At 50.0% G+C, this 14,079-nt stretch overlaps 1 protein-coding gene across 1 annotated transcript in view; it reads right to left on the reverse strand.

Annotated features, from left to right (window-relative positions):
* LOC119463819 (transmembrane protease serine 9) overlaps positions 1–12,239 on the reverse strand; it is a 61,254-nt gene extending 49,015 nt beyond the window's left edge. The window contains exons 1-4 of the mRNA XM_049655399.1: positions 12,169–12,239; positions 11,522–11,622; positions 10,123–10,264; positions 1,007–1,121 (exon numbers count right to left, since the gene is read on the reverse strand). Coding sequence (XP_049511356.1) covers positions 1,007–1,121; positions 10,123–10,264; positions 11,522–11,622; positions 12,169–12,234 — 424 coding nt within the window. The 5' untranslated portion in view covers positions 12,235–12,239. The remainder of the gene's footprint in view (positions 1–1,006; positions 1,122–10,122; positions 10,265–11,521; positions 11,623–12,168) is intronic.
* Positions 12,240–14,079: the final 1,840 nt, after the last annotated feature.

Genomic DNA, 14,079 nt, shown 5'->3' on the forward strand with positions numbered 1-14,079 from the left:
TTATACAACGGTACAAAATGTACAGAATAAAAGAAATGCTTGCTGTTCGGCGTGTAAAAGCCATGACTTTGGTCTTAGCAGCATTAAAAGTTAGGTTATTGTTATATCGCCATTTAGAAAAATAAACAGGTCGACTGCAGGGTGCGACAGCCATCAACAGTGTCAATTTTCTTTAGAAATGTTGTGTCATAGGGATAAAGAAGGAAAGGATAGCTCCAAATAGCGAAAAAAAACGTCCCTAATAAAAAATAAAAAGGAGGGATCCTAATACTCACCCTTAAGGGACGTCGCTATTTTCTATGTAAGAAAAGTGTCGCTGTCGCAGTGTCGCCCGAAAGGTGAAGCATCGATTGCGATAGCAAATTAGTGGACCGCTATACCAAGTAAGCAAAGTAGTTTTATCGGCCGTATAAACTTGTAAACATAGGCCTACAAACTAATTTAATAACAAGCATGCTGTCCCTTGCGCGCAAGCAAACATGAACACATTTCAGTGGATAGACCGCGTGAACTCGCTGTCAATTGCTGGTGTGAGGCAGCGCGGCCGCAGCAGTGAGCGGATTGACCTTCGTGCTGCGTCTCGCATCAACGCCAAATAAGCCGCGAAAACACAGCGCACGGCGGACTGTGTCCCCGTCGCAGATCGCTCTCAAGATACAGTGGCCCGGACGGGTGCTCCTGGACACCCAGGCCGCCCGGAGTAGAATCCTCACGGTAACGGTGTTGGCAGAAATGCTCCTGGAGTGTCCTTTTAATTGCTAGCGCAATAGTAATAATACCACTCTGCTTTCATTTACATCATAGACATAAGAGTTCAGTAGGAAAAAAAAAGAGCTGTAAAACGGATGGACAAGTTTCCACCAGCGCAAAATAATTATAGAATACCACAGTACGCAGAAGTGCGGAAAGCGCTTCTGTGTACAGAATGATACGCAGGGAGTTACCGTATAAAAAAATGAGTTGCTCATTGACGCCAACTTATACTCTTCACTTAAAGACATCCCACCTTCCTTAACGTGTCCCCAACCTGCGACGACAGTGTCGGTGTTGTAGATGTCCATTGGGATGGCGGGGATGCATATAGGTTTGACGTTGCCAGTGAACTTGAACGGCTTTTCCACCTGCAAAAAGCGGCATTAGGAGATGCTGTAAAAAGGAATGTTTACACTCCTCTCATAAGAATAGACTATCATAAGGGGATTCCTGCAGAAATGCTGCGCTGGGAACATCCTCGGCATTTTAAAGCGTGTAGCCTTCATTCGATGCTAACTGCGTCTGCGTCAGTTCAGAACCTTATTTCCATTCGAAGACGCTCTAGCAACACATTGAAAAAAAAATATTCTTCTCTAAGCCACGCATTAGTTGAGTTCTTGTGTATATGTCATCTGCCTTTGGAAAAGTACATGGATTAGCACTTCTTTATGGACTCTGAACCTTGTCGCATTCTCTGAAGCTGTGCATCTAGGCACGTAAGAAATTGCAGCACTGAGCAGCACATCAGGTGCTGAAAAGGAATTTAAAGGTCGCAGTTTCGCCCTCAAGGCGAAGCAATCAATTGCGATAGCAAATTGGTAGAGAGCTATACGGAGTAGGGATAGTAGTTTTATCGGCTGCATAAACTTGGGCACATTCGCTTACTAACTGAATGGTGTCGGCGCGCACAAGCAAACATGAATAGATCACACTCGATGACCGCAGACAACCACTGTCAAAAGGCTGGCGTGAACTGGCGCGGCCGCCGCAGCGAGCGAAGGTTCGCACGGTCTATCGCTTCAACGGAAACTGAGCGGCGAAAGCACAGCGCATACAAAGGTCAGAGCCGTATGGAGATCGCTTTCAAGATACGGCGCGTTACAGCCCGCACCGGCGCAAAGTACGCAGTTGTTAGAAAAGTAGAAGTCGCACCCCCCCCCTCCCTCCCGCTTTCCTCCTTTCGCGTGGGAGATTGCGTCGCCAATTCCCCTTGCGCCCGGTTGCAAGATATGCATTTGGTGCCGCAGCACAGCGTCGCCCTCCCTCCCATACCCCCACGGCCTTTCGCGCGACGGAGGAAGTCGCGTTTGCTCTCCGTCGTTCGTTCGTTGTCCGTGAAAGCGCGCGTCCCCCGCGCTCTTTCACTTGTACATGCGTCGCGCGGCAACAATTTTATCGCCCTTGGACTTTATACGAAACCTCACGGCGACGACGACGACTGGTGACTCCGACGCCAGAAGTCCGATTGAAGTGTCCATATAATTGATATCGCAATAAAATGACAAGAGCGCTAAACGTACCGCTTTTGAACGCAAACAACGCGACCTGAAATGTAACGCGCAGGGCAACTTTTGGTCTCTCAGGAAAAGAAAAAGAAATTATTGCTATTGTAATGTCAAGTGATGCCGCAAAAAAAGAAGGAAACCACGCATAAAAGCGGTTGCCCGAAAGATGTATTATTCATCGTTACTCTGAACAGCGGTCACAAAATACAATGAAATGTCCAGTGCATGCAGAATTTACTCATTATCACTGCTGACGCTTTTGTAACTGTGTCGCTAAGGCTATTGGAGAAATAGCACTTAAGAGGTGCCCGCTGGCACAATCGAAAATGGCAAAGCCGTTATTGATAATGGATTCCAACACCCTTCCGTACGTAGCAGGTGGTGTCTAACGGTTTAGCTCGCTGTAGTTTGAAGTGCCAGAAAAAAATTAAGAAGACCGCGGCATATTTGTTTCAGGAACATGAGTGAAAGGTGAGGCGCTTTCTGAGACCGGAAATTAAGCAAGAAAGGAAAGTCCCGGTATACTTGTCTAAATAAGGTATTGATGACGCTTTAAAGATGAGGTGTCGTTTCCGTTGAATGTGCTGTTCGTATTGTGCATGCTAATAAAGAATCTGCTTGTGGTCCCAATATAATAAGGCCTTTGCTCAACCGATCATTCTAATGGTCGCTATGCGATGAATGTGTCAATAGTATATAAGAAGAAAGAAAGAGAGTACGCCACGAGGTCTATCCCCATCAGCGTGTAAGTGCCGAGGATAAGTATCATCATTATAATCACCATAGTTCCAATCATCACCACCACCAGGCCGATGAACCAAGGAAAGTGTGAAAGCTAGCTGGAAGCTTGGCTGCGTGAAATAAGCATATTGCGCATGCTAGGGGCAAGATTCTTTACACTACGGAGCATGGGTCTGCGAAAAAAAGAAGAGAGAACAAAACAAGAGTACAGGCGATGAAGAGCATGCTAAGATTTATTTCAGTGACAATGTTAGTATTCGCGTATTCGGGTGATGATTCTAGAGCACGCTAGCAGTACCCCAAATATTGTCACCCAGCTAGTACAGCTAGAATGGTTGACCAGCAACAGATAGGCAAAAAACACGTCAGCCTTTAATAATAGCTGGACCTCGGAGAGCGCGCGCGCAACCACGAACTTCGTCGTTCTCGCCTCAAGGGGCCAGTGTCACCACGCGCCAACTTATTTCGCGTCATTGCTCCCCTTTCTAAAGCGACCGACCCGGTCGCTTCAAGGGCATGGGGCGAGCAATATGGGCAAGGGTGGCAACATGAAAAAAAAAAGAGACATACAGGAATGTACACAATGCTGAAGCGGTTTGTGAGAGTTGCTTATCCCTCGCGTGCGTAGTACGGCTTCATCCGTACTACGTGGACGACTTCAGCACGGGGACGGCGTCGGTTCGAACTAGGGTCAGAGCTTTGAGGCACCACCTCATAGTTCACATCACTGAGCCGGCGTACGACTTCGTAGGGGCCGAAATAGCGGCGCAACAATTTCTCCGAGAGCCCACGGTGTCGGATAGGTGTCCACACCCACACGCGGTCGCCTGGTGAGTACTGGACGTTCCGTCGGGTCCGGTTGTAACGGCAGGCGTCGGTATTCTGCTGGGTGCGGATGCGATTCCGAGCAAGCTGGCGAGCTTCCTCTGCTTTTTCGACGAACTCTTCAGTGGTGTCATTCCTTGTGGTTCCGTGGTCTACCGGGAGCATGGCGTCTAAGGGGGTTGTAACTCGACGTCCGTAAACGAGCTCGAATGGTGTAAACTCGGTGGTCTCTTGCACAGCGGTATTGTAAGCAAACGTCACGTATGGCAAAATTTCATCCCATGTCTTGTGTTCCACATCAATGTACATGGATAGCATGTCGGCCAATGTTCTGTTCAGGCGCTCTGTTAAGCCGTTAGTCTGGGGATGATAGGCTGTGGTCCTTCGGTGGTCAGTATGCGTCAGCGTGACGACTTGTTGCAACAACTCCGCTGTAAACGCTGCACCGCGATCAGTAATGAGCACAGCGGGTGCACCGTGACGAAGCACGATGTTGTGGACGAAGAAGCTGGCGACTTCAGCAGCAGTTCCCCGCGGCACAGCTTTTGTCTCCGCATAGCGAGTTAAATAATCGGTTGCCACGATTATCCACTTGTTTTGCAAGGAAGAAGTGGGGAACGGACCAAGAAGGTCCATTCCCACTTGTTGGAACGGCGCCGGAGGCGGATCCAAAGGCTGAAGGAGGCCGGCAGGCTTGACGGGTGGCACTTTACGCCTCTGACAGTCACGGCACGTTCGCACATAGCGCTGAACCGACGAAAATAGGTGTGGCCAATAGTATTTCTGCCGTATGCGCGCTAATGTCCTCGCGAAGCCTAAGTGGCCGGCACAGGGATCGTCATGACACGCCTGTAAAACTTCCTCGCGCAGCGCCGTCGGAACGACGAGAAGAAACGTTTCTTGGCTGTTCTCGAAATTTTTCTTGTACAGGACATTGTTCCGCAGGCAGTACGATGTCAATCCTCGTGAAAGTGGGCGTGGGACAACAACGTCGGCTCCCTCGAGATGTCGGATGACTGGAAGCAGTTCAGAGTCTGCACGTTGGTAGTCAGCCATGCGCACCACGTCGACGACACCAAGAAACGGCATATCTAGCTCCAAGTCGGAGGGTGTCAAGGGAATAGGAGAACGTGACAAGCAGTCAGCGTCGCTATGCTTACGGCCCGATCTGTAGACAACAGTCATGTCGTATTCCTGGAGGCGGAGGCTCCAACGAGCGAGGCGACCAGACGGGTCTCGTAGATTGGCAAGCCAGCAGAGCGAATGGTGGTCACTGATCGCTCGAAATGGCCGGCCGTATAAGTAAGGTCGGAACTTGCTGATGGCCCACACGACTGCTAAACATTCTTTTTCGGTGGTTGAATAATTAGCTTCTGCTTTTGTGAGACTACGGCTCGCGTACGCAATTACACGTTCTGCTCCGTCTTGCCATTGAACCAGAGTAGCCCCGAGTCCTACGTTGCTTGCGTCTGTGTGAATTTCAGTTGCCGCGGTGTCATCAAAATGCGCCAGCACTGGAGCGGATTGAAGGCGTTTGCGCAATTCGGTGAAGGCCTGCTCTTGGTCTTCCGTCCAGGCAAAGGGCACAGCTTGTCGCGTCAGTCTCGTGAGAGGTTCAGCAATCCTCGAGAAGCCTTCAACGAAACGGCGGTAGTAAGCGCAGAGGCCCAGGAACCGCTGAACAGCCTTCTTGTCTTTAGGGTGAGGAAACTCGGCAACGGCAGCTAGCTTTTCTGGGTCTGGTCGTACTCCTTGGGAGCTGACCACGTGGCCTAAAAACTTGAGTTCCCGGAAGCCAAAGTAACATTTTTCAGGCTTGATGGCGAGGTTTGCCTTCCGTATTGCGGTAAGGACACTTCGTAGTCGGGTGAGATGTTCATCGAACGTGCTGGAAAACACAACAACGTCGTCTAGGTACACTAGACACGGCTGCCACTTTAGTCCGACGAGTACAGTGTCCATCATTCGTTGAAACGTAGCAGGAGCGGAACAGAGACCGAAAGGCAGGACTTTAAATTCGTATAGCCCGTCGGGAGTCACGAAGGCGGTTTTTTCACGGTCACGCTCGTCCACTTCGATTTGCCAGTACCCTGACTTTAGGTCTAACGAAGTAAAGAACTCAGCATGACGCAGACGGTCCAAAGCGTCATCGATCCGTGGCAGGGGGTAAACGTCGCGTTTGGTGACTCGGTTAAGCCGTCTGTAGTCAACGCAGAAGCGGAGCGTGTTGTCTTTCTTTTTACGAGTACGACAGGCGACGCCCACGGACTTGTCGACGGCTGGATGACGTCATCATTGAGCATTTCTTCAACTTGACGCTTAATCGCCTCCCGCTCCATAGGTGACACGCGGTACGGGTGCTGACGAACAGGCCGCGCCGACTCCTCTAACTATCCGGTGTTGCGTAATGGAGGTGCGCTGGACTTTAGATTCTGTGGAAAAACAGCCAGAGAATTCTGTCACTAGGTCCAGTAGCTGATCCTTCTGTGCATCTGCTAAGTCAGCATTGATGTGGACGCGGGTACTCAGGCTGGCGTGAGTTGTTGCATCCGGTGAAGTCACCTGTAACGTGCCCACATCAGAGAAGTCAGCAATGTCGTTCAGAAAGGCCACAGCTGTACCTTGTGGGACGGGCTGATACTCATGGCTGAAGTTTGTCAACAAAACTTGCGAGCACTTATTCTGTATTCGAACAAGGCCCCGGGCGATGCAGATGTGTCTTTCGAGCAACAGCGGGATATTTGCCTCGGCAATACCCTCATAGTCGTCGAATGCGTCGCAGGTTACGAGGGTCAATACGCTACTCCTTGGCGGCACCGTGATGTTCTCGTCGACAATCGTCAAGGCGTTGACATACGTGTCGTCAGTGCTGCTCCCTGTTAAGGCCTGCGCCGTTGAAAACGTTACCAGCGACTTTTGTAAGTTTATGACGGCTCCATTAGCCTGCAGAAAGTCCATTCCCAGAATTAGGTCCCTCGAACAGCTTGGGAGGATAACGAAATCTCCGAGGTACATAAATCCACGAATGCTCACTCGCGCTGTGCATCTTCCTACCGGGGTTAGCAGATGGCCTCCTGCCGTGCGAATCTGCGACCCAGTCCACTCGGTAGAAACTTTCTTCAGCTTGCAGGCAAGGTCCATGCTCATAACTGAGGTGTCCGCTCCAGTGTCGATTAACGCTGTTATTTCTTCGTCGTCTACGGTGACGGGAATGTTCGACGTTATTACCTCTCGCATGGTGTTTGACTGCGTCTGTACGTCTGCGTCGTTCTGTTTTCGTCGTTGTCGTCGTAGTGGAGGATCTTGCGCACAGTCGTCGTCAGCGGCCTCACCTCCGGAGGTCGCTGAACTCAGTTTTCCCGAGCCGCCGGGCTAGGCGAGCGGCGTCTGAGAGCGCCGCGAGAGAAGGCTTGGCTTGGTGATGGTGACCTGTAACGAGCAGGAGACGACGAACGGGGCTCGTGCCATCGTTGATCACCATTGCGACGATTCGCGACGAAACTCTCTATTTCCGGCGGCCGCTCACCAGGTCGTGGACGAGGTGCATTTGGGGCGAATCCTCGGAGCCCCACATGACGATACGGACACATTCTGTAGATGTGCCCGGCTTCGCCACAATGGTAACAAAGGGGCTTGTAGTCAGCGGTGCGCCAGACGTCGCTCTTCCTAGTTCTTGCTTCGGCCATGTGCGGTGTGCTGCGAGGCCTGAAGCTAACGTCCAATTGCTGAGCGGGGTGCACCATGCTATACGCACTTGAGGGTGGTGGACGGCGTACTGCTTCTGCGTAACTCAGTTCAGGGCGCGTTCTCTGCTGTGGTGCCTCGTACTGTTCAGGCACATGGACGGCCTGTCGGACCTCGGCGCGCACCATTTCCGCAATGGAAAGTTGTCCCACAGAGGCAGCGGTCGTCTGCATCTTCTGCAGTTCCTCCTTGATGACAGCCCTGATGAGTTCTCGCAAGGCGCCGACGTCGTTGCCTAGGGTAACGGCAGAGAGCTCCCTTGAAATCACGGCGTCGCGGTTGTATTGCCTGGCCCGCTGTTGAAGGGCCTTTTCCATGGTGGTGGCTTCGTCGTGGAACTCTGCCACTGTCGTCGGCGGATTTCGAATGAGGCCAGCAAAGATGTCCTCTTTTACGCCGCGCATTAGGTGGCGCACCTTCTTTGCTTCAGTCATAGAGGGGTCCGCACGTCTGAAGAGGCGATTCATGTCTTCGACGTACGCCGTCACTCGCTCATTCGGGCCTTGAATTCTCGACTCCATTGCTAACTCCGCCCTCTCCTTCCTGTCCGCCCTGGCGAAGGCATTGAGGAATTGCCGACAAAATTCTTCCCATGACGTCAGTGTCGCCTCGTGGTTCTCAAACCATGTTTTAGCGGAATCTTCAAGAGCGAAGTACACGTAGCGAAGCTTACGCTCGTATGTCCAGTCGTTGACGTTGGCGACCCGGTCAAAATGGTCAAGCCAGTCGTCGGCGTCCTCTGAAGCACTCCCGTGGAAATGATTCGGCGCCCGGATCTGATTGACGACCACGTGCGATGCTGCAGTAGCGGCAGGAGGTGGTTGGTTCGTCATTCTACTCCGTTCGGGTAGCAAACCGTGCTGTGGCTAGAGTCCTTGGAGACGTCGGCTGGTACGTACGTGCACAGGGGTAAGCTCGGCCGAACTACTCGCCGGGCTTAGGTCTGGGGTGCGCTCCGGAGATCTTAACATCGACCGTACCCAGCACTTCCACTAGAAATGTCACCCAGCTAGTACAGCTAGAATGGTTGACCAGCAACAGATAGGCAAAAAACACGTCAGCCTTTAATAATAGCTGGACCTCGGAGAGCGCGCGCGCAACCACGAACTTCGTCGTTCTCGTCTCAAGGGGCCAGTGTCACCACGCGCCAACTTATTTCGCGTCAATATCTTGTAAAAGACCAACTAAGTACTACTGCTAGCATAAGCAGGCTTCATTCAATATAAGGAAGGGAGATCTCCACTCCCATACCCTGTTGTTCCCGTAATAAAGCTTTAAATCTTTTTTTCATCCGCTTCGTAGAAAGGCCAGGGCACTCTCAAACAGCCACCCGAATATGTCATAAACAACACTTGTAAAACCACCTGTCTATTGGCCAATGCTCCGTAGTGGGTACGAACCATTGCTTAAAAACAGAACGCGAACAAAAGCAATGCGTGACGTAGACTACCGTGAGCCTAAAGGAAAACCAACCAACCAATTAAGCAATAATCAGCACATTTCCTGGCTATGTTTGGTATGAGCCACACTTTTTCTGGGCAACAACAACACCAACAACAATAATGAAAGTGTCTCCAGTTGTACTCTGAAAACGGCAACGCGTGGCTTACAAGACCCGGCCGGCCTTGACAATGAACCAACTGCCTAAAATTAAAGGGGCAATTAGTTATCCCTACGTGGACGAATGCGAAAGCATCGGGGTCACGTTAGCAGAAGCGCGGGGACGTCACGTGACCAACGGTGCTCGTCAGAAGGTGCGCACAAAGCAAGGTCGTGGCTTCGAGCGCCTTAGTTATGTCTACCTTAATCAACTGTCTCTTAATCAACTTCGACTTAGTTAACACCAATTAACGGTCGTGGATTCGACCCCAAACAAAGGTCGAGGGTTCTTAGCCTTTTTGGACCATCGTGTGGCCACGCCAACGCCGGGTGCTCCGCCCCATGAACCATATAATGCTTTCTGAGTAATAATCACCTCCGTCGTCCTCCTCTAATACAGCGACGGCGGATTGTGTACCCGGCCTGCTCCAGGCTGCTGGGCTTGACGCCGTGTTGTGCTACGGAGACCAGCTCGGGCCAACCTACCAATATTCACGCGGAGGCGAACCCGTCAGCAGTAACCCGGCCCTGTGCGTTGCCAGGGCGGTCACCTACTCGTCTGGCTCCATTGTATACGCTGCGGCCTCCACGTAACGACCAGACCCGTCCTGTGCAGTGGCGACTGTCCTATCGCGACACGTCTGTGCCAACGATTTAAAGGTCAGGACTGTGAGTAAGTCTGTTATCTTCTATTTTAATAATGCTGAGTGGTGATAACGCACGTGCAGTTCATTTTTATAGAGTTGTCATGGCAAATTTTGATTTTTTTATTATAAATGTGTATCTCTGTCTCCCTGTCCCGTCTGTCGGAATTCGTGACGCAGTAACTATAGCTGCTACGCTTATTATTTCTACCTGTATGCGTAAATCTATATGCATAAAAAATTGAGGCAGTGTCATGGTCAGTTCTTGAAGCACAACCATAGGGAAAACTGGGCATGAAATTGTGACATACCGTCAGGACAGCAATATCATGGGCAAACGGCTTTCCTTTGTACATGGGATGACGAATCATCTTCGTCACTCTGAGGGTTCTGCCATTGCGCCAGTCGTGGTTTCCGTAGATGACTAATATTCCGATTGGATCTCCGCTATCGCTGCATACAAACACGTGAAAAAGAAACAATGTATGTAGATATGGTTTGGCTATTTGCTTGTTGCTTTTTTTGTACGACAGGCCCCAAATACGTCCTGCTGCGCTTACGGACGGGGCATTGACAACCTTGGCATCGGATTTGAGAATTTGGTTCAATGAAGTTTAGCAGAAATGGTAAAGAGGAACTGCGCATCTTGTAAAATGGCGGAAGTTCCTATCGCACTTGTTTGCGATAGGAAGTTTCACTTTGTGTTCTTAGTGTTCATGTCAACATTTCTAATGATTCTTGTGCGTTAAATGTCTAATCGCGCAAGAAACAATGTTATAAAACAAAAGCATGGAAAAGCTCGAAAGCTTATTCTCGTTTTTTAGGCAACAAAGGTCATTCGTCGATATCGTGTTAGATAGTGGTCATAACAGACCACCGACGCAAACTCCGAGGTTTCACAACGGAGCGCAATATTAGTGCCTCTCTAGCCGAAGTTCAATTCGTACAAAGTGGTGATACGTGAACTTGACCAGTGACACCGTGTGCAAGGGAGTCCTGAGCTTGCCACCACAATAACATTCAATTGTGATTTCATAAAATAGTCGTTTGTTTTTTGTTTTTTTCAAAGCGAAGCTTTCTAGGTGAACCATCGTCGACTTTGCTTGCTGTGGATGCGGCTGCCGCTGTCTTAGCTCTCACGCAGTACAGCAACCATACAGCAAATCGGCTTTGACGTAGCCTCACCTGTACTACACCTGCAGGTGGGGTGGTTGTCGGCTCGGTTCTTTACGAAATCTCAATGTAAAACAATAAGCGGTACCAAAACATTCAACTGCAACAAATTTACGCTTCAAGTGCATCATTCCTTCAGTGAAGCAAAACTTTCCATATGCCGTCTTTTCTTGGGTTTGGGCCGTGTGCACGGTCGGCTTCACGTCGAATAATGTGCGCCGATTCCGGAAGGAGGGGAACATCCGCGGACGCCTGGGTCACGTGGGCCGCGTGGTGGAGGGGTCCACAATTTGCTGATTCGCCGGGCGCGCGCGCGTTATCGCGATGCAGCATAACGTGTTGCCGAACATGAAATGTTCTAGCAACACTAATTGACTGTTTCACGTAAGCTTTGCTTGTCTAAAATGTTTGTGGGATCCGCATAGTTTTTTTTCTCCTGGCTAAGAAGAACCTTATCACGCCGATTCTCGAAATCATGTTTACTTTCTCTCTCTCTCTCTCTCTCTCTTCCGACTACTTTGAAGAAAGCCTACTCACTACGTGATGCAGTGTGCTGCGGTAAGAACGTGGCGCTTGGTAAAGATGCTTCCTCCACATATATGGAGGTGGCGATCAGCGGTGCGAATCTTGAGGAAGACCTGAAGAACGATGAACACGGGGAATCGTAAATATGCCTGTGTGATATGCGCTGGGCTGCAAGTCAAGATCTTTCCAGAAGTATTAAAAGCTAAAAGAACCGATACGAGTGTTATGCTTTTTTCGAGCAGCTCGCCCTTCCGCATAGACGTGTATGAAAAATAAAAGGGCGTTAAATGCCATGAAAACAGAAAACAGCCAGTGCACATACAATATCCTAAATGGATCTTTCAAAACCCTTTCAACGGGTTTATTAAAACTGTGTAGTAGGAATTCTGTGCTGTCATTAGTACCTGAGTAACACCCTATTCCTATAAACACAGCGAGAATCCTATGCCATAGCTTATAAGACGGGCTCCCACGTCCTCTCATTCATGAAATGCACCGGCATTTGTCTTGTGCCCCCATTGCTACGCAGAAATAAACACAATAGCTGTTGGGTCAGTTTCCTTACACGTCACAAATGAGCAGTGTTTCTGACAGAGCGCTAAAATAAAAGAAAGGTCATCTAGGATATTGCAAAGTATTCGTGGAAATTGCTGTCATACCGTCCAAGGAAATTGGTCCTCCTTAGCGACTGTTCCATTCGCAATCAGGGTCCTAGTGGTAAACATTCCGCACTCTTGAAAAAAAAAGAAAGCAAGACGTTTAAACATCTATGAGATGCAATGCTTAAAGTCAGGGGGGTCTGGCCCCTATCCAATTTTAAGGTGGGGCTCGCCCCCCCCCCCTGCCCCCCCCCCCCCCCCCCTCGGCAGGTCAACTGCACCGCAGGTCGCACTTTCGACAGGTGCTGGAGGTGATATTATTACCAGTGATACCTTGTGCGGGGCAATTCTAAGTCTTCCATTTTGCAATGAGTTATTGAATCGTGATTGATTGGTTGATGTCAGGGGCGTAGCCAGAAATTTTTTTTCGGGAGGGGTTCACCGGCCCGACTGGGGGGGGGGGGGGGGGGGCAGGCTTCTGCTTTCCTCTAGGTCACGTGATCGATAATAAATGTCGGTAGGTTAAGCACACTCTATACATGTATATCAAAGACATGGGACTCTCCCCCCCCCCCCCCCCCTCGCGTGTGCGTGTGCTTGTGAAGAAATTAAGTAAAAAGTAAAGTAAGCTCAGTAAATACAGTAAGTACGACAGGTACAGTGGCCGTTTGGAGCAACGGTCTCTCATCGCGCCACTGAATGGACCAGTCTTCGAAAACGCATCATTGAGACGACCCGTGCGATCGGAGAAGACATCATTAATTGTTCATTTCCGTTGAGCGTAGATGGCGTCGTCCTCGTCGAGGCGAAGTGCGTTTCACAAGTCAAGGACGGCTATACGTGTGAAAATGCACGTGTGACCAGGCCATACCTACTCCCATAGCAATAGCTTGTTCGCTGCGTCTTTGCGCTAGAAAACTTAAATACGCGCAAAAACGCGTAAGGCTTTTTTTTTTTTCGAAGCTTTCGTCGCCTTGCTCCCTCATACGAGAGGGTTGCATTTCCTGCGGCAAGTGCATGGGCCGCTGTGTCTTCCGCTGTGTGTGAGCGTGCAGCCGTCATTTACCTTTACGTCAACAGATTCAGAATTGTACAGAATATTTCACCGCACAGCATAGATATGGCATGTGTACGCATTTTAAGTAGTGCGTGCAACTCATTTCTGCTTCACTTACGCCGGTGCAAACAGGAAGCGGCTTTGTACCTCACAGAATCTCGACTGATTGGTGTACTAGTGATGCAGGAATGAACTCCGGTATTGTTCAGTGCATAGTGCACATAATCAATTTCTCAGGACGCGTGAACTCCGACGAGAACTGTCAGCGCCTGCAACAAGAGTTTACTTACGCTGTACTGCGCACAGCAGTAATTCATGCTTGTCGGCTGTCTGTTTCGTGCATTCTATTGCGAGTCGCTGGAATTTCACTGCTGTCATCAACCCCTACGTGTGTACATCGCTGGTTTGGGATTCCACAACTGAAACAGCAACTACCAGCCTTCCGTAATTGCTGGTTTGTGATTCAACAACACAACAGTAATTACCAGCCTTCCGTAGGGGCTCAATCGCAAACAAGAGACGTTTCTCGCGCAGACTTAGCCTACGTTCACACTTGGGAAGCGGCAAGCGGGCGGAAAGGCCAAAGCGGCCGGAAATTTTTTTCCGCGCCTAGCTGTCCAAGTTGTTCACATTTGTTTTGCTGCCGCCGCGGCCGCCGCTACCGTTTTCGTCCAGATCCATCTCGTCTGCGTACGTTTGTCGGCGTGGTGGCGCTCATTATCGCATTATGTCAAGCGGTATGTTCATTCTTTGACCCACGTACCGTCATCAAAAGTGATAATTTTACGCAACTTCGCGTGTCATCTGCGACCTTCGGTAAATTCCTCGTTGGCGTTCCGTAATTCTCCGCATACGGGCGCGGTAGCGCTGAGTCATAGGTTGGTGCCTAGGCGTGAGAATATTTCTTTAATAGC

Source organism: Dermacentor silvarum, chromosome 9 (assembly GCF_013339745.2).
Source record: "Dermacentor silvarum isolate Dsil-2018 chromosome 9, BIME_Dsil_1.4, whole genome shotgun sequence".
NCBI lineage: Eukaryota > Metazoa > Arthropoda > Arachnida > Ixodida > Ixodidae > Dermacentor > Dermacentor silvarum.